At 39.8% G+C, this 25,999-nt stretch overlaps 1 protein-coding gene across 5 annotated transcripts in view; it reads left to right on the forward strand.

Moving 5' to 3' along the window:
• The window catches only part of rttn (rotatin), a 397,420-nt gene that overhangs the window by 124,329 nt on the left and 247,092 nt on the right, over window positions 1–25,999 (forward strand). For all 5 annotated transcript variants that reach the window (XR_011352026.1, XR_011352027.1, XM_069920391.1 and 2 more), the window contains exons 21-28: window positions 3,388–3,505; window positions 7,298–7,394; window positions 10,412–10,468; window positions 12,265–12,459; window positions 13,624–13,863; window positions 16,866–17,010; window positions 19,777–19,931; window positions 22,242–22,461. Coding sequence is in view for 3 of the 5 variants with exons in the window: in XM_069920391.1 (XP_069776492.1) it covers window positions 3,388–3,505; window positions 7,298–7,394; window positions 10,412–10,468; window positions 12,265–12,459; window positions 13,624–13,863; window positions 16,866–17,010; window positions 19,777–19,931; window positions 22,242–22,461 (1,227 nt within the window). In the remaining 2 variants the exon portion in view is untranslated. The remainder of the gene's footprint in view (window positions 1–3,387; window positions 3,506–7,297; window positions 7,395–10,411; window positions 10,469–12,264; window positions 12,460–13,623; window positions 13,864–16,865; window positions 17,011–19,776; window positions 19,932–22,241; window positions 22,462–25,999) is intronic.

Here is a 25,999-nt window from a genome sequence, read left to right on the forward strand (position 1 = left end):
TCTCAATCTTCTAAACTCCAGCGAGTACTATCCCAATTTGCGCAATCTTTCCTCATAAGTCATTCCTGCCATTCCAGGTATCAGCCTGGTGAATCGCCTCTGCACTCCCTCCATTGCAAGAACATCCTTCCTTAGATAAGGTGACCAAAACTGCACACAATACTCCAGGTGGCATCTCACCAAGGCCCTGTACAGCTGCAGTAAGGTATCCTTGTTCCTATACTCAAACCCTCTTGATATGAAGGCCAACATACCATTTGCCTTTTTAACTGCCTGCTGTACCTGCATGCTCGCCTTCAGAGACTGGTGTACAAGTACCCCTAGGTCTCTCTGCACTTCCCCATCACTTAATCTATTGCCATTCAAATAGTAATCTGCCCTCTGGTTTGTATTACCAAAGTGGATAACCTCACATTTATTCACATTGTAGTGCATTTGCCATGTATCTGCCCAGTCCCTCAATTTATCCAAATCACACTGGAGCTTCCTGACCCCCTCTTCCGTGCACACAACCCCTCCTAGCTTAGTGTCATCTGCAAATTTGGAGATATTACATCCAATCCCCTCATCCAGATCATTAATGTAAATTGTGAACAGCTGGGGTCCCAGTACAGATCCCTGTGGCACCCCACTGGTCACCGCCTGCCACTCAGAAAACGAGCCATTTATCCCAACTCTCTGTCTTCTACCTGCCAGCCAGTTCTCAATCCACATCAATACTTTGTCCCCAATCCCATGAGCCTTGATTTTGGAAGCCAGTCGTTTATGCGGGACCTTATCGAAGGCCTTTTGGAAGTCCAGGTACACCACATCCACTGGCTCTCCCCCATCTATTTTACCTGTCACCATCTCAAAGAATTCCAATAGATTTGTCAAGCATGATTTACCTTTTGTAAATCCATGTTGACTCTGTCCGATCCTGCTATTGTACCCTGTTAAATGACAAGAAAAGAAAACTTGCGGTCTGAATAATCAATGACAGTGCAAAGTTAAAATATTAGAGTCTGTATTTTCTTTTAAGTAAGAATCAGATATTTGTTATTTCTATTCCCAGTCCTTAATTATTTGATTTAAAAGCTTGGGTATAATTTTGATTGTTTTATTTATTTTTTTCTTTGTCAATTTTCTGGAACTTTAAAATGTGTGGTATATTCTTATCTTTTACCTGATCATTTGACACTCTCAGTTGCACTTCCTGCTTTGTTTGAGTTTCTACAAATATTATTCTTAAATAATGTGGTCTATAACCATAATCACTTCTTTAATTTTTCTGACTAGAAAGTTGCACCAAAATTTATATGGTCAACTATTGAATAATTTAAGTTGAAGTAAAATCTTGCCGCCATTTTTCTCTACTTAGATAGCAAAATAAAATGGAATGAATATTAAGCTAAGCCACACTTGTTTAAGGCAATACACTAGTGCAGTGGTTCCCAACCTTTTTCTTTCCACTCACATACTACTTTAAGTATTCCCTAGGCCATAGGTGCTCTGTGATTAGTAAGGGATTGCTTAAGGTGGTATGTGGGCAGAAAGAAAAAGTTTGAAAATCACTGTTTTAATCGTACCTAATTGACTCGTTATGTGCACGGTTTTTCAACTCCAAAGGAAATGGGCCAATGACAATTTGTCTTGAGCAAAATATTTCTGTAACTATTGGATTTAGAGCAGTGCTTCTCAACCTTCCCTTCCCACTCACAATCCCTTACTAATCACAGAGCACCAATAGCATTGGGATTACTTAAAGTGGTATGTGAGTTGAAAGAAAAAGGTGGGGAACCACTGCCTAGTGAATCAAAAGCTTGTGGTATTTTGATTGGATCTTATTTTTCTACCAGCTGAAAGTTGTGTTTGGGTTGTAGTATGGATATGTTTGGTAAATTTGAAAGCAAAACTAGTTGGAAAGAGGGACCACTTCAGAATATTTTTTGAATTTTTTATTTATTAATCATGATAAACCATACAATAAGAGATACAGCTTTAAGAGAAAACAGAAAACATACATGATATTTTTAATGTAAGTAATACCCCCTACAACCCCCACCCCCTACCATAACCCACCCTCTAAACTATCCCCAAAAAAGAAGAAAAGAAAGAGGAGATCACATAATATAAAACTCATCAATCATTTGCTATGGTTCGGAACAGCACCATTCATGTGTGGAAAGGAGATTAATAATTCAACCCCATATAATTTAAATACGGACTCTGAGTTTTAACCAAAAAAGAATAGTTATTACATAAATTATATGTTATCTTTTCCAGTGGAATACAAGAACTCATTTCCAAATGCTATCTCTGAATACTCAAGTTAGTCTCATTTTTCCAAGTAATTGCCAAACATTTTCTAGCCACAGCTGAGGCCAATCTCAAAAAAGCAATTTGAAATTTATTTAATTTCAACTCCAAAGTCAATCTCCTAATATAACCCAACAAAAATACTAAAGGATCATGTGGAACCTTAATTTAAAAATAACTTCTAAAAGTTCCTTAAATCTATTCCAAGAAGGTTTCACCGTCTCATATAGCCAAGTAGAATGTAAGAAGGAGCCGACTTGCTTATGACATCTAAAACATAATTCCGAGAAAATAAAATTATATTTCCTTAATTTCTCCGGAGTTGAATATAATTGATGAAGAAAATTATAATGAACCAATCGATACCTTAGATTTACAATTTTAGTCATATTATCCTCACATAAAGTCATCCAATCATCCTGAGAAATAGATACAGCCAAATCTTTCTCCCACTTTAATCTTGATTTAAGAACATCCGGCTTAAGCATTTTATTCTGTCATAAAGCATACATCTCAGATATGAATCCTATCTTGCCACCTTCAGTAAGTAAAATTTCAAATTTAGACTGTCTAGGTATCTGTAATGTATGCCCAAACTTATCCAACAATAAGGCTTTAATTTGATAATAAGAAAAAAGACTATTCAAAGATATATCATATTTCTCTTTTATTCTTTGAAATGAAATAAAGTATCCTGCTTCATAACCGCTTCAGGATTGAACGGTGTCTGCTTAGAACAGAGATGCATAGGAATTTCTTCTGTTTCTTCTGGTAAATCTGTGGAATTTGTTGCACAGGCGGTTGTGAATGCCAGGTCATTGGATGTATTTAAGGCAATGAATGATAGATTATTGATTAGACAGGACATTGAAGGTTATGGGGAGAAGGCCAGTCAATGGGGCTGAGTGGGTAACTGGATCAGCTCATTATTAAATGGCAGAACAGACTGGATAGCTTATTTGCACTCCTATGTCTGATGGTTTCTTCAAATATATTTAGGCTTTGGTTTCCTCTGGAATTATTCTTTGTTTTTGTGTGGTTATTGAGTAAAACAATTACATTTATTTTTTCTATTTATCCCTTTGTTAGACCATACAATGCCTGGTGTTGCCGTGTCTTTCTGTTTTACGGAAACTGGTTTACCTTGACCCAACACTGCGCCACGACCTTGCTCAGCGAGGCTCCTTGCTACTTGCACTTTTTCGAGGTGAGCTGCTTGAATTTACATTGCCATTTTTCAACCTCTCTTTCTAAAGTGCAGTTTTTTTGTGAAACCTCAGTCTAAATTCCCAAAGATGGTTGAGATATTTTTAAAATTTTTCCGTCCATCATGCATCCACTTGGAGATTTATAGCCATTTCTATGCAAACGGTATGTTAGAGACATATTGTGCTCTAGAAAGATTTTAGGATATTTTGACGTATAAAATTAATACAGAATCTGAGTTATTCACTGACAAAAGGCAAAGGAGGAAAAACCGAACACCCAACCCCAACCAACCAATTTTCCCTTGCAACCGCTGCAATCGTGTCTGCCTGTCCCGCATCGGACTGGTCAGCCACAAACGAGCCTGCAGCTGACGTGGACTTTTTACCCCCTCCATAAATCTTCGTCCGCGAAGCCAAGCCAAAGAAGAATAAAATGATAATCCAAAGGGTTAATCTGAAGTTACTAGACAAAAGTATTGAAGAAACTCAGCAGGCCCCGCAGCATCCATAGAAGGCAAAGATGTGCAAACAACGTTTCAAGCTTGTGCTCTTTGTGAACATGTGAGCATAAAGCAGGCAGGCACCTGAATAAAAAGATGGAGGAGGAGGGAAGAATGGGCAGGGGGAGGTGCGCAGGCCGACAGCCAAAAAGCCAAAGATAAGTATGGATAGGAGGGCAGGAGAGAATGTCTGAGAATTGATTGGTGGAAGTTGTTGACTGTAAAGACAGAGCTGAAGGAAAGGAGACAGAGGAATAGGGAAGGAGAGGGAGGCAAAGACTGTGGAGCTGAAGGAAAGGAGTTGCAGGGAGAGGGAAAGGGAGAGACAGAGTGGGGGTGCGCAATGGAGACTGGAGATCCACGTTGATGCCATCTAGTTGGAGGGTGTCCAGACTGAAAATGCAATATTGTTCCTCCAATTTGTGGATGGTCTCAGTTTGCCAGTGCATGAGACCACGGACAGACATTTCAGCATGGGAATGGTGTGGGGAATTGAAATTGGTTGCCACTGGGAGATTCCCTGCTATTACAGCAGAAAGAGTGAAGGTGCTCAATGAAGTGATCTCCCAGTCTGCGTCCAGTCACTCTGATGTAGAAGAGGCCACCACAGGAGCACAAGATGCGGTAGGTGACTACAGATTCACAAATGAAGGATTGCTTCACTTGGATGGACTCTTTGGGGCCCTGAATGGTTGTAGATCTCCAATTAAATGGCATTAACATTGACTTCTTCAGTCCCCTCCCTCACCGCCATCTCTCTCTTTCACCCGTCTTTTTTCTAGCTCTCAATTTACAGTTTTCCACACTACCCAGATCATTTCTCCTGCCCTCCAATCCATGCCCACCCATAACCTCTTACCTCTTGGCCTGTACTCCTCCCCCTGCCCCTTCTTCCCCCCTCCCCCCTCCTTTTTAATTTAGGCGCTTGCCTGCTTTTTGCTCATACCTTGACGAAGGGCTCAGGCATGTATGTTGGTTATCTATCTTTGCCTCCTATGGAAGCTGCGAGACCTGCTGAGTTTCTCCAGCACTTTTGTGTATTAACTGCAATCACAGCATCTACAGACTTTCTTGTTTCACTCCACTCAGGTAATCTGAATATAGACTGGAGAAGTATCAATAGTGTTGACTGGGACCTTTTATCAAAGGCAGAGCAATGCTTTGAAAAGCATTTCTCAAGGTACACTTTGTTGGCTGGGACATTGGTCAGGAATTTGTGGGCCAGGCCGTAAATTGTCTCATACACATGGGTGAGTGGTAGAATGAGGCAGGAAATAATGAGAATGTGGGAGGAATAGGAAATGGGATTACTGTGTGATTAGAATGTGTGCTTGATGACCAGCCTGAACTCGATGGGCAAAAGGTCTGTATGACTCTTTATTCCGGTTGGATATAGATAAATTTGGTACCTTAAAATTGCCTTCACTGAGGAGAAATGTACAGTAATGTAGCATGATTAAAATTTAGGAACAGTACAGATGAATGAAGACCTTGACCCATTAACTAACCAGGTGTGGGGGAGGAGAGCGAGTTTGAAGAAGCGTTTGGTATTATCTGCTGCTGAATGGTTCATTAATAGGACAAAATATTTTGTATATTGATGGCGAGGGAGGAAAGAAGAGGGAGTTATTATCAACAGGAAAACTGTATGGTGAGGGAAAAATAAAAAATTGGATTCTCACTGAGGCGAGTCCTGTGCTGAATATTGGTTTCCCTTGGCTTAACACTGATTTGAGAAAAAGATGCTGGAGATTCAGAGCCAGGACGTGAGAATGCTGAACTACCAAAGGAACTGCTCACACTAACCGTCTGCGACCCTCAAATTTATAAAACAGTAGTGTTTGCCTGGTTGTGTGTCTGCATGTTTGCACCGAGGACCACCAGAGAACACTGTTTCGTTGGGTTGTACCTGTGCAATCAGATGACAATAAACTTGACATGAAAAGGACCTTTACAACTATAACTTGCCGGGATTGCATGCACCACTTCATGTTACCCATCTTGTGGTCATGACTCTTGTGACAATATTCTGTCAATTAAACTAATTCCCTCAGTGAGACAATAAATGATATTTTTCTGCATTCGTGCCCTCGTAATTGTTATCAGTTCAGGATCGGGTCTAAATCTTGTCACTCCTCAGTTACTGCTGTTTGTTTTTCACGTGTTGCTGCTAATCTCTCTCTTTTCTCTTCTGAGAGATGCAGCTCAGATGGTTCTTGATGGAGAGATTTGTATCTCAAGGCAATTTTTAGAGAAGTGTAATGAATTGACAGCTCTTGTTACTTCTTGGCATTTGTCCTTGGGGAAAGAGTATGAATAGTGCAGTGGGTGGGCTGGGAAAGATAAAAATTTTGGTAATTCTTTTTGGATTAATGTTCACACTTTGAAGTTTAATTGGCTTGCACTTGTGCAATCTAAAATTTATGAATGTTCAATTTTGATCTAAGGTTCTAATGACAAGCCCTGTAAATTGCAAACTTCTGAATATTTTTGTTTTAACCACTATTATTTTTGACAAGTGATAATTAAATGCCTTCTGACGTTTTTTTTAATTATTGGAAATTACGCTTCATTATTGTTTTATCTACAATTCTATTTGAATCCCCTTCGTTATGTGTGCAAAATGTGTTTCCTTTGCAAAGATGTGTCACTAGTCCAGCACCTCTCAGTCATGGTCAGCAAGCGTTGACATTTTTCTTGTGCCTATTGACGTCTGTGTGGTATCAACCTTCATTTTGGAACATTAATCTGACCTATAGACAAAGCTTAATGTACAAAAATATCATTCGCAACTCTTGCAGGTACAATGTAAATGTGATACTCTATAATATATATTTGGATCATGTTTGCCTTGGTTTTCTTCTTCATAAAGAAAATAATATTAGGTTTAAACATTTCATGATTATAATTTTACTTCTGTATCGTTTGGCAAGATAAGCAACCATGAAAATAAATAAAGCTGAAATTGAATTGCACGGTATCAATTACCTAAGTTGATGGAAGGAGAAGGAAAGAAAAGAATGGACTCTGTAGAATTTCTGGTGTATTTTTGTTGAATGACAACATTGTCTGTCTGAATTAATGCAACCTAGATTGTATACCTAAAATGGATGTGATGGGGGGGGCGGTGGGGGGGTGGCTTGGGAGGAGGGAGGGGGGGGGAGAAAAAGTCACTGTAAATGTGTGAAAAAGAAAAAGTGTATATCATGGCTATTGTGATTTATGGTGTGAAAAAAAAAACTTGTCGATAATAATCAGTCAAATTTTAATTGATATTTGTTCTCCTTTCAGTATCCCTGATTTTGCAGAAAGACGGAGAGACAGGTTCTGAGGTGACAGCTTTGCTTACTCTGCTTCTTTTTGACGAAATAGCCAGAGTAGAGACGTGGTAAGACTGCAGGTTGTCAACTTAATAAATTAAACCATAAAATGCCTGAAACAGTAATGGTCTAGAAATTCTGTCATGCTGCCCAGAGCCTTGGTGTACAAAGATTAACAAAAAAATGATCGATGCAGTTCTAGAAATTAGTGTTTTCATGTCATTTTGTGCCATGGATCTGGCAGCTTTAATTTATTATGTGGAATTTTAATGCTCACTTTGGTGTTGGAGGTAATCCGGCTGCTCTTTTGGTGCACAATCCCAGATTTTTGTTGATGACCAGATGTTGGGGTTTGTTTCACCTATTCACTCCTAACCCTGTCACTGCCACTATTCTCCACAATTTCTCCTTCCCCACCTCAAATGTCTCCCCAACCATTCCCTAATTGCCCTATCAACTAACTCAAACCAACTCCTTCCCCACCTTTTTCCCCAATCTGGTTGGATTTTCCTCAATCCCAATCTAAAGTGACACACTTTAGGCCTTGTTTAAAATGTAAAACAAAGTACTTGCAGGTTATTCTGTGTAATTATTTCACTTAATCTGATGTCCATTTGCAGTATTTCCATGATGTGGTACTGGAGTTTGTAAATTAGATTTTTAGTTTTTAAAAAATATTTGAATTTAGGTATTCAGCATGGTAACAGGCCCCTTCGGCCCATGAGCCCTTGCCACCCAATTATACCCAATTGACCTACAAGGGCTGGTGCATTTTGATGGATGGGAGGATACTGGAGCCCCTGGGGAAAACCCACACAGACAAGGGGACAACATGCAAACTCCTAACAGACAATGCAAGATTCAAACCATCCGTCCCGATCGCTGGTGCCACCCCAACATATTTTATTACAGCAAAGCTTAATTTTAAATTTTCTCCTTTTTTCATAAACTTGCACCAGTGTCTTAAAACACAATTATTTTGTCAGCTGAAAATTATAAATAAGACACAATGAGATTCCATATCCCACAACTACCTGGACTACACTTCCTCACACCCTGTCCCCTACCAGGATTCTATCCCTTTCTTTAAATTTCTCCATCTCTGCCACATTTGTTTCCAAGACGAAGTCTTCCAGTCTGGATCTTCCGAAATATCTGCCTTCTTCCACAAGGGTGCTTCCCCTCCACCACTATCAACTCAGCCCTCACCCACATCTCCTCCATTTCCAGTTCATCTGCCCTGGCCCCCTCTGCTCCCAGATGTAACAAACATAGAATCCCCCTCGTCCTCACCTACCACCACACCAACCTTCGCATCCAACATATTATCCTCCGTAATTTCTGGCACTTACTTCAGGATCCCACCACCAGACACATTTTTCCTTCTCTCCTCTTGGGCTTCCACAGGGACTGCTCCTTCTATGAATCCCTCATGCACTCATCCCTCCCCACCTATCACCTCCCCACCTATCACCCCCCCACCAGCACCTTGTCCTGTGGCCGCAGAAGGTGCAACACTTGTGCCCACATCTCCTCCCTCACCATGGTCCGGGGCCCCAAACAAGCCTTTCAAGGGAAGCAACACTTCACTTGTATATCCACAGGATTGATCTACTGCATCCAATGCTCCCTTTGTTGCCTTCTCAACATAGCTGAGCACCTCTACTCCATCCGCCACGAACGAGACCTCCCAGTAGCCAACTATTTCAATTCCACACTCACATGTCTGTCTGTTACCTTATGTACTATCCCACCGTGCCCACCCACAGAATGGAGGAACAACACCTTATTTTCCATATGGGCACTCTCCTAGACCTCTGCTTTCTGCTAACTTGCTTGCCTTTTATTTCCCCCTCCCACTTTTCAGTCTTCCCTCCCTTCTCAGCCATCTCTCCTCTCCCTGATTGCTGCTGTTCCCTTCCTTCCTTCTCCACCTATGATCTCCTGCTTTTGCCACTCCGCCTCCCATCCCCACCCCTGTCTTTTTGTTGTGATGCCTGCTGACATTCTGTCATACCTTGATAAAGGGCTCAAGCCGGAAACTTTGGTTATGCATTTTCACCTTTGCTATATAAAGGGCACTTGGCCTGCTGAGTTTCTCTAGCATTTTGTGGTTTTATGATGAAAATCCTATCACTTCAGCAAGAAGATGATTTATTTTCTACTTTCATTCTCTCTTAAAGATGATTTTTTTTTTCAGTTAATTAAACTTCCCAAACCAAAACTGAGAATTTAATTCTTAATTTCTTTCGGGGTGTACATTATGCGTTTTAGTGATCTAAAATTGAGAGTCAACGTAATGGATATGCAGAGATGGTCTGGGGCCTCAAACAGGCCTTTCTTGTGAAGCAACACTTCACTTACATCCAGAGGGATTATCTACTGCATCTGGTGCTCCCTTTGTGTCATTCCCTACTCCGCGAGAGACCAGTCACAGACTGGGAGGTCGCTTCGCTCAGCACTTCCGCTCCATTCACAACCACAGCGACCTCCAAGTGACTAATCATGGGTCACACTCCCGCACTTACATATCTGTCTGTGGCCTTATGTACTGTCCCACCCAGACCACCCACAGATTGGAGGAACAACACCTTATTTTCCATCTGGACACTCTCCAACCAGATGGAATTAACATTGACTTTATTGCTTTTCATTAAACCTGCTCGCCTTTTCTTCCCCCTCCCCTTTCCTGTCCTTCCAGTTTTTTCACCCACACAGTTCTACCATCCCCCCTCCCCCTCATTGCTGCTGCCCCCTCCCTTCTTTCTCCACCTATCATCTCCTGCCTTTGCCATCCGCCCTCCCCCTTTTGTCCAGACACTTGCCGGCATTTTCTCATACTTTGATGAAGGGCTCAAGCCCAAAACGTCAGTGATGTATCTTTGCCTTTGCTACGTAAATGACACTGTTTGACCTGCCGAGCTTCTCCAGCGTTCTGTATTTTCACTGCGGAGATCTTGCAGGTCACTGAGTTTGGAGCAAAATCTTGTGGTAATTAATCAAAAGCACTGACCTGTCATTTCATTCTGTGTTGATGTGTTTCATGTTATTGATTACTGTGATGAGAAGGCCATCTTCTTTACAGGTCTGATAATGTTGCTACTGCTTCACCATTCAGCTTGCCTGTTATTGTAACTCAGAGGTAAACATTTTCACGCTTATATTTTTTTGTCAATATGTTTTAACATTTATTTATTTATTGACGTTGAAATATCTTAATGGTGAGGATCCATGTATTTCCATCTATTATGATTTAGTGTGGCACTGTGTTTATGGGCATGTTGCTGAAGAGGTAGGAAATTGGAATTGTAATTATGATCGATTATAAAAAGAAATCTATTATCCCAGAATATCAAATTTCTAATAAAGATGTTCCCAAAGCCTTTTGAAAAGCATTTTTTATTTTCCTCACTTAAAAATGTAAACTTCTATCATAATGACAGGATGTAATTTTGTGTCTGAGAATTTTATTGATTTTGGAAACCCAGTTTCTCTCAAATGTATTGATGTATAATTAACATTTTCTCTCAGTTCAAGGTCATATCACACCATACAAATCCCCGAAAAAAAATCGATATTTCACTCAAGATGTGCGTAAAATCACAGGCATTCAGCACTGACTAGGCCCTTTAGGCATTCAGGTCCGCACGACTATCAACCAGCTATTTAGGATCTTCCTCTATTAATCCCATTTTTAAAAAAAATCATCTTCATATGCTTTTTCACTTCCTCCAGATCTTGCCTCTCAGCTACAATCTAAAAGTACTTTAAGAAGGTCAATGAATAGATAGGTCATTGCACGGGGTGGAAACCCCCGTGGCTACAGGAAAACATACAAGCTTCACACATTGCCCATATGAGCTCCATCACTTTCATCATGCGATGAGATGAATTGGACAATTGAAAGAAACATTACTGCAGATTCTCAGACTCTGAGATTCAAAAAAAATATTCAGCAGGTCCAGCATCGGTGGAAAAACAATAGATATTTTCAAGTCCAATTTTCTCTTTATCCATGCAGGTGTTTTTTATGGATATCCTTTTCCACAGTGCTTCACTGGAATGGAAGTCTTACTCTATTGCATCCCTCAAAAGTTTGTGGAAAACACAGAGTGCAACTTTAAAAAAATTTTTTTTTACCATGAAACAGATTTCAGATTTATTGTCAGAGTACATACATGACATCACATACAATACTGAGATTCTTTTTTCATGCGAGCTAGGCAGAATTACCACTTATTGATAAGGTTAAAAAAAAAACTGTACTTAATGTACACGTAAACAAATAAGAAATGTGAACAAACTAAGCAATACAGAAAAATCAATAAAGTGCAAAAGTAAGAATCCTTAAATTAATCCCTGATTGAGTTTGTTGTAGAGGAGTCTGATGATGGAGGGGTAGCAGCTATTCCTGAACCTGGTGGTGCAAGTCTTGTGGCATCGATACCTCTTTCCTGATGGCAGCAGCGAGAATAGAGGATGTGGATCCTTGTTGATTTCTGCTGCTGCTCTCCAACTCCAGTGTTCCCTGTAAATGTTCTTGATGGTGGGGAGAGTTTTGCTTGTGATGTCCTGGGCTGTGATATTTTCTTTATAATATGCACCTGTAAACTCTTCTGGGTTATTCCGCATATAATGGGGATGCAACTGTAAAAGTCATAAATTTCTGGAAACTTCTCATGAGATGATGTAAATATTTGAAAACAAATTTATTTGATGATCTGCTCATGAGGTCACTTTTGCAGTGTAGATCCTGATTCTGTTGGCTTGGTGACTTGTTGAAGCCTAAATGAAGCTTGATCAGGGCTTTGTTTTGTTTGTTTTAACATTGTAGTGCAGGTCTAATTCTAATTGGCTGGAAACTGATTTTATGGCAACTGATTTAATTATATTTTGTTATCCATATCTTTCCTATGGTTTATTTATTAATTGAAAAAGGTACAACTTGATGGTCAAAGTAGCAGTTCATCATGCTGTGAGCCCCTATCGCATTGTGGTTCCATCCGCATCAGACCCCTTGAACTTGAGACCTGCATCAGATATGTTGAAAGTAGCGTGGAATCTTGCATGGTATCATGGAGTTGAGCAGACCTTAGATCAGAATGGATGTCAGGGAGTTGATTCCTCATTGGAGTAAGTGTTCATTTATATTATTTCAATTTTTTTTTGCATTATAATGGGTTCTACAGTATGAATTCTGGTCATCAAGTCTGTCAAATGCAATCTGGTTTCATTGGTCACTATTTCATTTCTAGTTTTTCATGATATGAATTTCTCCATGAGTTGAGCAATTTAGATGCGTGCTGAGAATCTGGAGTCATATTTAAGACTGACTCAGTAACGAAGATAATTTTTCTCCCCAGAAAAGACGAAAGATGTTTTAATTTTATTGAAATTTTGTCACTTCTTTTGCACCACCTCTGTATGTAATTCTACTCAGCCCATTAGATGAAGGATTTGGAGGCTTTGGAGTACAGAAGAAATTTACCAGGATGTTCCCTAGATTAGAAAGTAAAGGTGGTAAGGAGAGATTTGACGAACTTGGGTAGTTTTCTTGAGACTGCCAGAGGGTGAAAGGGCACCTGATCGAAGTTTATAAAATCACGAGAGGCATAGAGAGAATATTTTCCTCAAGGTAAAACTCTCACAGGCTACATGAGAAGCTTTAAAAATGAAGTGGAGGGGTAGAATATAAAAGAGGTGAATGGGGATAAGTTGTATTTTTTTTACATAGTAGTAGATGCCTGGAATGGGTGGTTGCAGATATAATAGCAGCATTTAAGTGACATCAATAAACACATGAAAATGCAGAGACTTAATTTAGTTTAGCATTGTGTTCGGCACAGACATCCTTCTTATCCGGATCTGTCTTTAAGGAGTTTGAACGTTCTCTCCTTGTCTGTATGGGTCTCCTCCAGATGCTCTGGTTTCCTCCCATCCTTCAAAACGCATGGGGGTTGTAAGTTAATTTGGGTATTTTGGCGGCATGGGCACCTGGGCCAGTTATTGGGCCGAATATCTAAATTCAATTTTAAAAAAAACAACGTGCTTAATGCAGTGAAATTGATGATCTGTGGTAATCTACAATTTTTTTTGAACCAGCAGTCAAGCCAGTTGATTTGGGAGTCAGAGTGCAAATATGGATCCAAAATTTCCTTGTGCTGTCTGATATTATGGTCTGATTGTTAATATTATAACTTTCTGAACAGCTCTGTCATTTAAATAATGAAGCTCCAAATTTTGATGGTACCCATATTGATGTAATTGCCATATTGATTTGTTACTTTTTTTATATAGATTTCCCGAGGACATGAGATTGTCTCCTGTTGACAAAGTCGTGCTGAAAGCAAGTCACGTTACCAGTGGTCTGCAGGATTGTCTTCTTTCCATTACCCAGGCAAACTCTCACAGTGCTGTCAATTCAGCTCTAGCCAGGATGACATTATATTTATTAAATGATAAACTAGCATTGAAACAAGGAATTGGTAGCAACGTATCTATATTACACAACCTCGAATGGCATATGGCATTGGGCAGGTTTGTACAATTGCTGAAATGTATCTTTATGCAGCCTGTCTGTGGCAATAACTGAAAGCTCTATCCAACATTTTTTAGTACTCTTTAACAGGCCCTTGCTGCTCAAATACACCAATTAACTTACAAGCCCCTTACATTTTTTTTGGAGGCACCTGGAGAAAATCCATGCAGGTCATGGGGAGAATGCACAAACTTGCTGACAGCACGGTATTCAAACTGGGCTCACTAGTGTTGCAATAGCATTGCAGTAATGGCTATGCTAACCACGGCAGCCATTTTTCTCTCTGTGATGTCTATTATTTTAAGCCGGTCAAAAATGCAGTCAAAGCTGCTGTTTGATCTGTCTGTAATGAAGAATGTTTAAATGCAACAGGTGGGTGGCTACTGAATGGCTTTTAATATGTTGCTCAGGGCTAGTAAATTTGCTCACCCTTGCAATCCATTCTTAAAGTGAATTAGGACTATTTTCAATTAAGGTGCCCAACATTTGGGGTTTCAGGCCATTTCTATTGTTCTTAATCATACAAAGCCTGTTAATCATCCTCTCTAAGATTTCTAGCTAATTTATGGTAGGCACTGACTATTTCTGTTTCCATTACCATTAAGACAATGAATCCCAGATGTATGAAAAAGTAGCTTATCCTCTCAAACCCCTTTTATCTTGTCTTCAAATTTTATAATTTCTGCCCACTGTCTCTAGAAGCAACTGCCAAAGGGAGAGTTTTTCTCTGTCCGCTTTTTCAACTAAATGACTCCACCATCTGCATTAAAATCTTCCAGTAGAAACCCTTGATTCCTGGAAGCATTCAAGTATATCTTTAATCCATTCTTTCAGTGATACTCATTTTTTTTAAAGGTGCTGTGATTGGATGCAGTACCCTAGATGTAGCATTAAAAGAACGTTGTACCTGTTCAACATGCATTCTCTACCTCTATTCCCTATGCCTCTGTTTATGAATGTATGATCTTGTTTGCATTTTTAACTATTCTTTCAACATGTCCTTCCACTTTCAGGAATTAATGCATTTTCATTACTGTCTTGCTCTCTTTAATTCATTCCCTGTCCTTTTTTAGCAATTATTTTTAGACATACAGAATGGTAACAGACCATTTTGGCACATGAGTCCGTGCCGCTCAATTTACACCTACGCCCCTCCCCCCCCCCCAATATGTTTCGAACGGTGGGAAGAAACCTGAGCCCCCGGGAAAAACCCACGCAGAGATTCGCACCTTGGTCCCAATCGTCGGCATTGTAAAGGCATTGTTCTAACTGCTACACCAACTGCTCTACCCTTTAATTATACCATGGAGTTTAAATTGTCACTCAAAATTCTTCTTGCCAATGTGTATCACTTCATATTTTCCTGTGTTAAATATAATTTGCCACTTCTATTACATTCTAAATGTAATATTACATGAAAATAATGGGACCTTTACTTTTACCTGTCAATCCCACTGGCCCTCCACTCTGGGTTAGATTGCCTGGATCACAAGAACATGTACATCATATTCATTGACTACAGGTTGGCATTCAACTCCATCATACCAGCAAAATGTGTTACCAAACTTGAGGGATCTGGAATTCTGCTCATCATACTGCAGCCGGATCTTACAGGTGGTCCGCGGAAAGTATACTGACTTTTTGCACCATGGCCTGGTCCGGTAAGTTGAATGTCCAGGAATGCAGAAGGCTGCTGAAAGTGGAAGTCCTAGCCATGCCCATCACAGGCTCTGACCTATCCATTGAAGACTGGGAGATACTGCTTCAACAAGGCAGCCAGCATCATTAAAAAAAAACCAATCATCCTGGTCACAACCTCTCCTTGCTGCTACCTTTGAGAGAAAGGTACTGAAACCTGAAGTCCAGGCTCGAGAAGTTTTTTTAATTCAACGGCCATTGATCTCTTGGCCATCCCCTTGCTGCCCAAAACGTTACCTATTCCAAGATTATCAAAAAGATTTGCTGTTCTATTAAAATGCCATTGCACCAACTGTAATGTGATATTTATCTATCTATCCTTTGTAAGTCTCTGTATTGGTGTAATTTAATTTTTACTATTGTATGTGATGTATCTTGTGTATCTGTTTGGCTGGAGCAAGTAAGAATTTTGGTGCATATGTACATAATTGTCATAACTCTGTCTCCACTGATATTCAATCAATATCATAATCATATAAACCATAGAATACAACAGGATAGAAATTGGTCCTTTGGCCCATCTAGCCTGTGCCAAACTACTTTTCCACCTAGTGCCATAGACCTTCACCTAGACCATAGCCCTCCATATCCCTCCCATCCATGTGGCTATCCAAATTTCTCCTAAATGTTGAAATCGAACCCACATCCGCCACTTCTGCTCACAGCTCATCACTGCCTCTCAGTGAAGAGGTTCCCTCTGAATGTTCCCCTTAAACATTTCACCTTTTACCCTTAACTCATGACCTCTCATTCTTGTGTTTCAGCCAACCTTAAGGGAAAAGTCCTTCTTGAATTTACCCTATGTATGCCACTCTTAATTTTGTATTCCCTCGATGCTCCAGGGAATAAAGTCTTAACCCATTCGGCCTTTCCTGGATACCACAGCTCCTCAACACCTGGCAACATCCTTGTAAAATTATCTGTACTTTCAGTGAAACTTGTATCTATCCTGTCAAGTAGGTGACTAAATCAGAATTGGAATAAATCAAATGATCCTGTATTATTATGTTGTAGATCTTGCATATCACTATAATTTCTTGCAGACTTGTTCTCTCTCTCAGACAAAAGTCCAATTTCAAGTGGAAACCACTTGGGACCTTTTGCACAAAGAAAACTCAGAAGGAATGGAATTTCATGTTTTTATTATTTTCAGTTTACAGTTTTGATTTATTCTAACCTTTCAAATTACTTAGAACAAATGCTGACATTTCAAAAATAACAAAATCATAAGTATTGAAATTAAACTGTTCAATGACCTGCATAGTTGGAAATATCACACATTTGTCATTTAATTATGTTCCAGGTTTTTACAAGTTCTTCCAGCCTGCATTGAAGATGAGAAACTTTTGGCTGATGTTTTATCTTTCCTAACCAAAATCTTGTTGGTGCAAAGGGATGACACAGATCCCAAGTGCCTCAGATCAGTCTTGGAGCTCCTGGTTAAACAGGTACAGTGATGAGACAAAATTAACATTTGTAGTTTTTGTAAAAATAGATTAAAAATGTTAATCCAACCAAGAGTATCACAAAATGTTTATTTTTTCAAGGGATAACTTATTTTGAGTTTACCTTGTGAGGGTCAATTTTGGAAGGATTTTTTTTCTCTTTGGTTAGTATTCAAATTTGCTCAATAACAGCTTACTTAGCATTTGAATTGCAATTTAAAAAAATTATTTAAAAGATCTGAACAAACCTTTCGATATGTCACAGTGAATAGTTTATAATGCTTAAGTTGCAGTGCTGAGGTCATGCATTCTATTTTTGCCTGCCCTTGTCTTCGCTAATCAGTTCACTTCTATTTTCTTGACTTGTGGACTTGTTGTCCTTTTTAGTAGTCATTGTTTATTAAATTATTTCATTGAGCTGTGTTGCAGATATTGATCACATCATCTTAATATTAATTGATAGATGCCTTCACAATATATTTATTACCCTGTAAATCAGCAAATTGACCTGCCACATTTCATCCATCGAAGTATATTACTTAAACACACAATTTTGCCTACAAGAATACATAAGTGCGGAAGCACTGGAGGCAAAGTATTGGAGTCTTGGGCATTCAGTGATTCTGGGGTGGGGGGGGGGGGAATCTCTTTTGCTTCTTTTTCTCTGGCTGTAAGGGCCTCTGGGCAATTTCTCCTGATGATGAATCTTTGCGTGCCTTATGATAGACTACAGGAAATGTGTGCTATCACATTTTCTGTTTAATTACATGACAATAAAATAAGCTTGGTCTTGGTAAGGTGAAGGTGCAAAAGCTAATATTCACAAGCTTATTATAAGATGGCATAGATTATACAGTAAAATCCCCATTAACTAGAATTCAAGCAGCCTGCAGCCTCAAGCAACCGGCAAAGACATTGCGGAAAACAAATAGGTAAAAAATACAAAAGTTTGAAATTTGCGCCCCCTACAGGTTAGTTTGCCAATCAGGCAGCACACAATTCACTTATCCAGCATCTACCAATCTCCTTAGGTGCCGGATATTGGATTTTTTTCCTGCAATCAATAAATACTATTCCAGCTTGGTTTTTTTCCTCTGGAAATGAGAATAGATTTTTTTTTTTCTGCGGAGCAGGCAGAATTTCTACTTGTTGGTAACTGTAAACTAGTCAATAAAAAGGATCCATAAAAGAGAGAAATGTAAACAAAATGTCCAATGCAGAAAACAAAACAGTAATAAAAATTGAGCAAAGTAAGAGTCCTGACATGAGTCTCAGATTGAGTCTGTTGTTGAGGAGTCTGAAGGTGGAGGGTTTCTGAACCTTGTGGTGCGAGTCCTGTAGCACCTAGACCTCTTACCTGATGGCAGCAGCGAGAACGGAGCACCATCTGGTTTGTGTGGATCCGCAGCTGTCTGTAAGGAGTCTGTACGCTTTCCCTGTAGCCTGTGGGGGTTTCCTCCCATCCTTCAAAATGTATGGGGGTTGAAGGTTAATTGGGTGGCATCGGCTCGTGAGTCGAAGAGCTTTTTACCATGCTGTATGTCTGAATTTAAGTTTATGAGTAGTTTCACGCATAGTTCTGTTGGCAAAAGTGAATTATGTGTAAACAGATACATGTAGACAGAGCAATTGAGTAAGTGACAGGAATGATTTCAAGACAGATTAATGCTTACTGTGAAGATTCAGCTATTTATGTGATGACTCCTTAATGTAATCCTGTGGTTCCCAAGGCCCTTGAGGTGCTGGATCCTCTCCTTCAATTGGCTAGGTTGAATATGAAGAGGGATCTTCATACCTTGCTTCCCAGCCTTCAAATCCTCACCATTTTGGCTTAAAAGATGTGACCTGCACTGGGCGGATCTCCATGTATCTGAATTTGGCCGTGAGTCCAAATATATCTGCTGCAGTGAATATTTAAGGGGAAGGTTAAGGTCTTGGAGGTCTCGATATTTTGAAGACAAGGTGGTGCTTTTAATATTGGTCCAGTTTTCTCGGAGTCTTGCTGCTCATCTGTCACCTCCTGTCAGCCTTTCTCCATTATTGACTATGAAGGCATCCCAGTCCCCTTGCCACTGAGCACAGTACCTTTATGAAAAACAATGAGAAAGTGGAAAGTCATATTATTTTCATAAATGTTACCTAAAGGTTTTTGATCTTAATAAATACAGATGGTGCCTTACTTGCCAAATATTTACAGCAATTTGTTTTAATTTCATACAATTACAGTATTTAATGCTTGTCTTCCAAGCGAACAGTGCAGACTTTTACAAAACTCCAAAAGCTAACCAGTGTTCAAAATTACCAACATAATTCAATGCACTTTGCTCATGATGTATTGGTTGGGATATTATCGGCTGCAATTGTGTGGTCATTGTGCTGCATCTTTCACTTCTAATAACCTAAATCTCTGAGATGATAGTGGGTGTATGAAATATAATTTGAATAATGAATAACACCTTGATTAAAATAATGATCATGAACAAATCTATGCATGTTTTTTTTTTAATGAATTTGGCAATAAATGCCTGCTTTTATCACTTCAGTGGATTAGAACTCCAAAGATAGAAAACTTTTTGCTCTTCTTGTTCTTTGAATGTTTTGTGATTTTGCTGTCAAGCTCAGCACGTAAATGATCAAGACAGAGAAAGCTGCTGGTGTGAATGGTCAGTGCAGGTATTCAGCAGTAATCGTAGTTGATATTGTCAGCTGTAAAATTGAAAGCAATGAAACATTTGACTCACTATCGTTGCCATTGCATTGATGTGACAGGAAAGCAGCTCACTGTTGAACTTACTGGTGCTTCCTGAATCACCAGCTCAAGGTGAAATGGATGAAGTTCAAAGCCTTGTGAGGCAGAAGCTACAAAAGGAGTTGACTGGATTCTTCAGCGCAATATTGCGATCCCTCACTTTTGTTACAGACAGGTAAAGGCAATTGACGTTGATGATATCTTCAGTTCTCCAGCACATTGGCTTGGATCTTTTGATTAACAGCCAGCATTTCTAGCTGAGCTGATCCTTGGACCGCTGTGTACTGCTTTTGGACTTCTTGTAAAGGTCCAAAGGCAGAATGTAAACACCTGCCCTCTGAATCTGCTCCAGTTGCAAGGAGCAGGCCCATCCAAGCTGTGGATAAATGCAAGTGCAGAATCATTCCTTCTTTTCATTTCAATTAACTTAATTTAAGCATATTCAATTGGTCCCTGGTGCTTTAAAGGACTTTTTCTGTAAATTTCCAATTATCAAAATTTCTATTAGTATTTTAAACTTTTATTAGTTAATGGGTGCTTTTTGAACGTTTGAATGTTGTAATGTCAAAATTAACATCTTGAAAGTCAATAGCCATGGGGACAGGACATAAATTGTGAAACATTTCTGAAGCTATTCCTGTCTGTTTCCAGTGGAGAGGCCCTATGTTGCACAGATTATCCACAATGATCAAATGGGAACCATTTTAGGCTTTGATAGCAAGAAACCCATGAGTTATATTGAACCAGTGTAGATCTGGTTCATTGTGTTAGAATCTAATTTTTGATTCAGTAAATTTTTGACTGTCATTAAGTAATGGATTTGTATAGCAAGGAAATGGGCCCTTCAGCCCATTTCGATTGTACCAAGATAAAACACCCATTTGTACTCGTCCTATTTTATTCTCTTCACATTCTCACAAACCCTCCCCAGATTCTACCATTCACCTAACACTAGGAGTGCCAATTAAGCTACCTTTGTGATGTGAAAAAAAGTCAGAGAACCCATAGGACATCAGAAAAGTGTTAGCTGCAGTCAAGGGAAATGAAGCTACTCTTATGTAATGTATACCCTATTTCCCAATCAACATCAAATGTCCTTCTTCCCTTTATGTTGTCTTTCCTAACACCTCAAATCTTTATCCTTGGTTTAAATTTCTTCTCACTTTACATTTATCTGTAACTGGACTTTCCATCCCCAACACATAGTCTCCAGTCTTCTAAATTCAATTTGTCATCTAAACCCTATCCTTTTATTGCTCTCGATTCATCCACCACGACTTTCTGAATTCTCTTCCCATATCATTCATTCGTCCAGATCCTTTCCTCTCCTATTGACCAAGATTTTGGCCGTGCCATTTCACACCCTTGTTTGAATCAGTAGCTTTATTTTTGCTTTCAAATGACAACATACAACTTAGGAGCACAGTTTATTGAACCTTCTGCATTATTTACAGTGGATCTGTTGTTACCACAACCCCATCTCCAAGCCCATTCCCAGTTACCTCTCTCCTCTTTGCTTATCAAGAATCTACTTACCACTCCCTTAAAAATATTCAAAGTCTCTGCTTTCTCTGTCCTTTGAAGAAGATAGTTTTAAGCCCTCACAATCCTCGGAGAAGAAAAAAAGCCCTCCACATTTGTCTCGAATGGGTGGTCCTTTAAATAGTGAACCTAGGTCCTGCACTCTCCATATTCACCATGTCTGTGTCGCAACAGCAAGATCTAGAATTTGTGTGCACTGAGGTAAATTTCCACCAATGAAATAGAGCAAATTGAGGTAACGTGTGGGCCAACCAAACTTGAATGAATTTAATTTCTCTTTCTCCCAGCAGTAGTGTTGTTTGTAATTCTACCAATACTCCCCTAAAGGTATTAGGTGATACAGCATAGAAATAGACCCATCAACCAAACATGTCCCTGCCAACCAAGTTGCCGAACTAAGCTAGACCCATTTGCCTGCAATTGACCCATATCATTTGAAATCAGTGGTTTTCAAACTTTTTCTATCCACCTTAAGTAATCCCTATGCTGTAGGTACTCTGTGATTAGTAAGTGATTACTTGAGGTGGTGTGTGAGTGGAAAGAAAAAGTTTGAAAATGACTTTTAATTGTACCTTTTAATTGGCTCGTTATGTGCACGGTTTCATAACTCCAAAGGAAATTGGCCAATGACCATTTTTCTCAAGCAAAATATTTCAGTAACAATTGGGTTTGGAGCAGTGATTCTCAAACTTTTTTCCCCCCACTCACATACCACTATGCCATAGGTGCTCTGTGATTAGTAAGGGATTATCAAGTCCTTCAATCCCAGTAACATCCTTGTGAATATTTTCTGCACCCTTTGCAGCTTGAATGACATTTTTCCTCCATCTGGGGGAAATTATTCATTCATGCGCTGAAAATAGTGATTTTAGTCTTTGTAATCATCTTTCATTGAAGATGTTCAATAAACTGATGTTAATTATTCCTCTGTGTTTCTTGTCAGAAAGTGCCTATTCTTGGCTGGTCCTTTCAGAACCCAGCTGTCACTCAAACTCTTACAATACTTGCGGATTACGGATGGCCCACATTTCTATGGGCTTCCTTCATTAGAACGAGCACTTCATGGAATGGTCCACGTTACTGCTCTTCCTGGATGGAGTTTGCATTCATGCACTGTAGATTCCTATTCACTTTGTGCAAAATATCTGACTAGCCTTATGGAGGTATGTATTGAAATCTTGCACATAATATGCAAAACAATTACATTTCAAATCTAAAGCACATTTAAAACAAAATAAGCACACACAGGATCTGTAGAAAAGATAAAAGAATTAACTTTCCAAGTCAATAACCTTGTGCCAAGGTCTTGTCACGTTAGAAATATATTGAGAATGGAAATTTAATTTAATCCGTGGTTCATTTATCATCCAAACTACACGGACTTCCCACATCCTGTTCATCTACAAATAGGAGCTGTTGCAATCAGAAGCACAGTCTCCAGATTTAAGCAACAACTGATAGCCAACTGTGAGGCTCATTGTTTCATGAGTAGCATGCTTCGGGAGATGGTCACTCTGCAGTAGATGAGTGTTGGACATGTGGTGCAAAGTTTATGGGCTGAAAGGTCAGGTTCACGATGTAGAACTCTGGTATCGAGATATGAAAAGGAAGAAAGTTGATAGTAGTATATTGCTCGAAGGAGACATTGTTCTCAATTGAACAAGGGGAGGTCCATCTCTTCAGAATTAAGAACCAATAGTGATGCAGAAGTTGTATTTTTTGCAGATGCTGGATGCCAACCAGTAGGAAGGATATTAACAATTAAATTTGCTGCAAAGTGTTAAAGATAAGGATAAAGCACGGAGTATTATTATGAGGATAATTGATCTGTCTGGATAAAGTAATAATATCAGATTCAAAAGGATGGAGTTTCTGAAGTCATTTAGTGCAATTAACTAGTTTAATTACACTTGCGCCCACACGTCCTCCCTCACAACCATTTGGGGCTCCAAATGGTCCTTCCAAGTTAAGCATTCTTTCACTTGTGAATCCGCAGGGGTCATCTCCTGTTACCGGTTCTTCCGTTGTGGTCTCCACGTCAGAGAGACTGGGCGCAGAATGGGAGATTGCTTTGTCTGCCGCAATAGCGTGGATCTCCCAGTAGCCATCCATTTCAGTTCCCTGTCCCATTCCCTTGTTGACATGTCCATGCTTGGTCTCATACACTGCCAGACTGAGACCACCTGCAAATTGGAGATACAGCACCTTATCTTCCATCTGTGCACCTTTCAACCAAATGGCATTAACATCTCCGGTTTCTGTTAACTCCTCTCCCCATTCTTCCCCCTATTGTCTTTCCCTCCCAGTGCGCACACTCTCTCTCTTTCTCACCCCTCTATTTTCTTTCACAGAGCCAAAATCAATTCTCACCTCTCATATCCAACTAACAGCTTTTATTGGTCTGGACACCTCACCCAGCCAGTATTCAGTCTTTTTTCCAACATCATCCTGGATAAAGGATAAGCTGTGCTTTATTCCTTCAGGCCTGAAATGTTGGCAATAAATCTGTTTCTCCAATGGATGCTGCAAGACCGGCTGAATTCTTCCACCATTTTGTGTTTCACTCAGTTCATTTACTGGACCTAGTTCTGAGAATTGAGCCAGGGTGAATGTAGCAAATGTCAGTCAGGAATATCTTGAAAACTGATCCTGTTTAGAATGACTTTGCAAAAAAGATAGAGACCAATTCAAGATAGAAATGGTGAATCAAAGATCAAATTTCAGTGGAATGAGAACATATGTTCCCCAGGAAATTAGAATTGAAGCTTGGCAGGCAAACTATAATTGAATGATAAGACACCATTTAGTAAGAGATATTTCAGCAAACTAAGGTCAAAGTGCATTCTCATGAGGGAGAATAAAGGCAATTTATCATGAATGATGGGAAAGGCGCAGAGTAAAAGAAGAACAGGGAACAAATGTGGCAGATATCAGGCTATTAATTCAAGCTACAGAGTGAAACACATAGGCTGCAGATGCTGTGATTGTTGTAAACACACCAAAATGATGGAGGAATTCAGCCAGTCTTTTCTGCATCTATATTGCCCTTCTTCAAGGCTCAGGCCCAAAATGTCAGCAATATATCTTTGTCTCCTTTAGATGCTGAAAAGACTGGCTGAGTTGCTCCAGCATTTCGGTTTGTTTATTATTAATTCAAGCTGCAGCCAAGATGATGGCGGAAAGTGCCGCAGAAATATAAAAGAAAATAAGAGGTGAACAGAGGATACCTCCCAAGTTGTTGAAGGAGGTGAAGGGGACGGATTATAGAGGCCTTGGCCATAATCTTGTAATTACCTGCAAATTCACTGACAAAAGGCAAAGGAGGAAAAACCCAACACCCAACCCCAACCAACCAATTTTACCCTGCAACCGCTGCAACCGTGTCTGCCTGTCCCGCATCGGACTTGTCAGCCACAAACGAGCCTGCAGCTGATGTGGACATTTACCCCCTCCATAAATCTTCGTCCGCGAAGCCAAGCCAAAGAAGAAGACCTGCAAATTCATGAGTGGTACCCGAAGGTTCAAATATTACAGTCTGTTTTAACAAAAAAAAACGGAGCCTCATACACATCATTGAATCGTTTCCTCCCACCTCGGTGTCTCTTCGTGACACCTTGCAATGGACAGTCAGATAGGCTATCAAAGTAGCAAACAAAATGTATCATGCTTGTCGGCCTGGGAGGGGACACTGACAATGAACTTTCCTAATCCTGTTGGTAAGTTGGAGGATCTTGTGGAGACTGACCTTGTGGTATTTTTTCCTGTGCCTTGAGGTGAGAACTTAAGTCGTCCAGGTCTCAAAAACATAGGAGGGTAAGGGCTGACGTAATGATGTCCACATACTTTTTTTCTTCAGTGAGCCAAAGGATAAGCTAGTACATTAAAGGCAAATTTTGTTACAAAGCTCTGCCTTCACTTATGGGTGACAGACAAGATACAAGATATGATTGAAGTTGATATGAACTTTTATTGTGAAAGGTGGTATGAGAGCTACAGTGGAACAAGTTAGTGGAGGAATGTTTTCTCATGGATGTTGTGATTGAGTGATAAACCTTGATAAAATTTATTGTCATCTGATTGCACAAGTACAACCCGACGAAACAATGTTCTCTGGTCCTTGGTGCGAAACATGCAGACGCACAATCAGGCATAACACGCTTACAGATGCAGAATACACATGCAGCACAATACTGGTTCAGCTGCAGCTGGACCATTATGTACTGTTCAAGGTGCAACACTTTAGAAAGGAAGAGAAGCTTTGGATTGAGTCCATAAATGACCTACTATATGGTTTTCACAATTGAGGCACCTTAGTTATGAAGGGAGCCTGGAGAAAATGTTCCCTATGAAGCACAAAAGGCTCCAAGGAGATCTGAAAAGAATTTAAGTTCAGGAAGGATAGAGCCAGAATAAATATAGAGAGTGACCCCTGTGTCAGAGGGATCCAGAAGGATCGTTCAGTTGTAGTCACCTCATTACAGGAAGGATGTAGAAGCTTTTGAGGGGGTGCAGAGATGATTTATCAGGATGTTTCCTGGATTGGAGAACATATCTTGTGAAGCAAGGTTGACTGAGCTAGGGGTTTTCTCTTTGGAACGATGAAAGATGAAAGGTGACTTAACAGAGGTGTATAAGATTAGGAGAGGCATACAGTAGATGGGGTGGACAGGTAGTACCTTTTTCCCCTGGGATGACAAGGTG

This window comes from Narcine bancroftii, chromosome 2, assembly GCF_036971445.1.
Source record: "Narcine bancroftii isolate sNarBan1 chromosome 2, sNarBan1.hap1, whole genome shotgun sequence".
Taxonomy (NCBI): Eukaryota; Metazoa; Chordata; class Chondrichthyes; order Torpediniformes; family Narcinidae; genus Narcine; species Narcine bancroftii.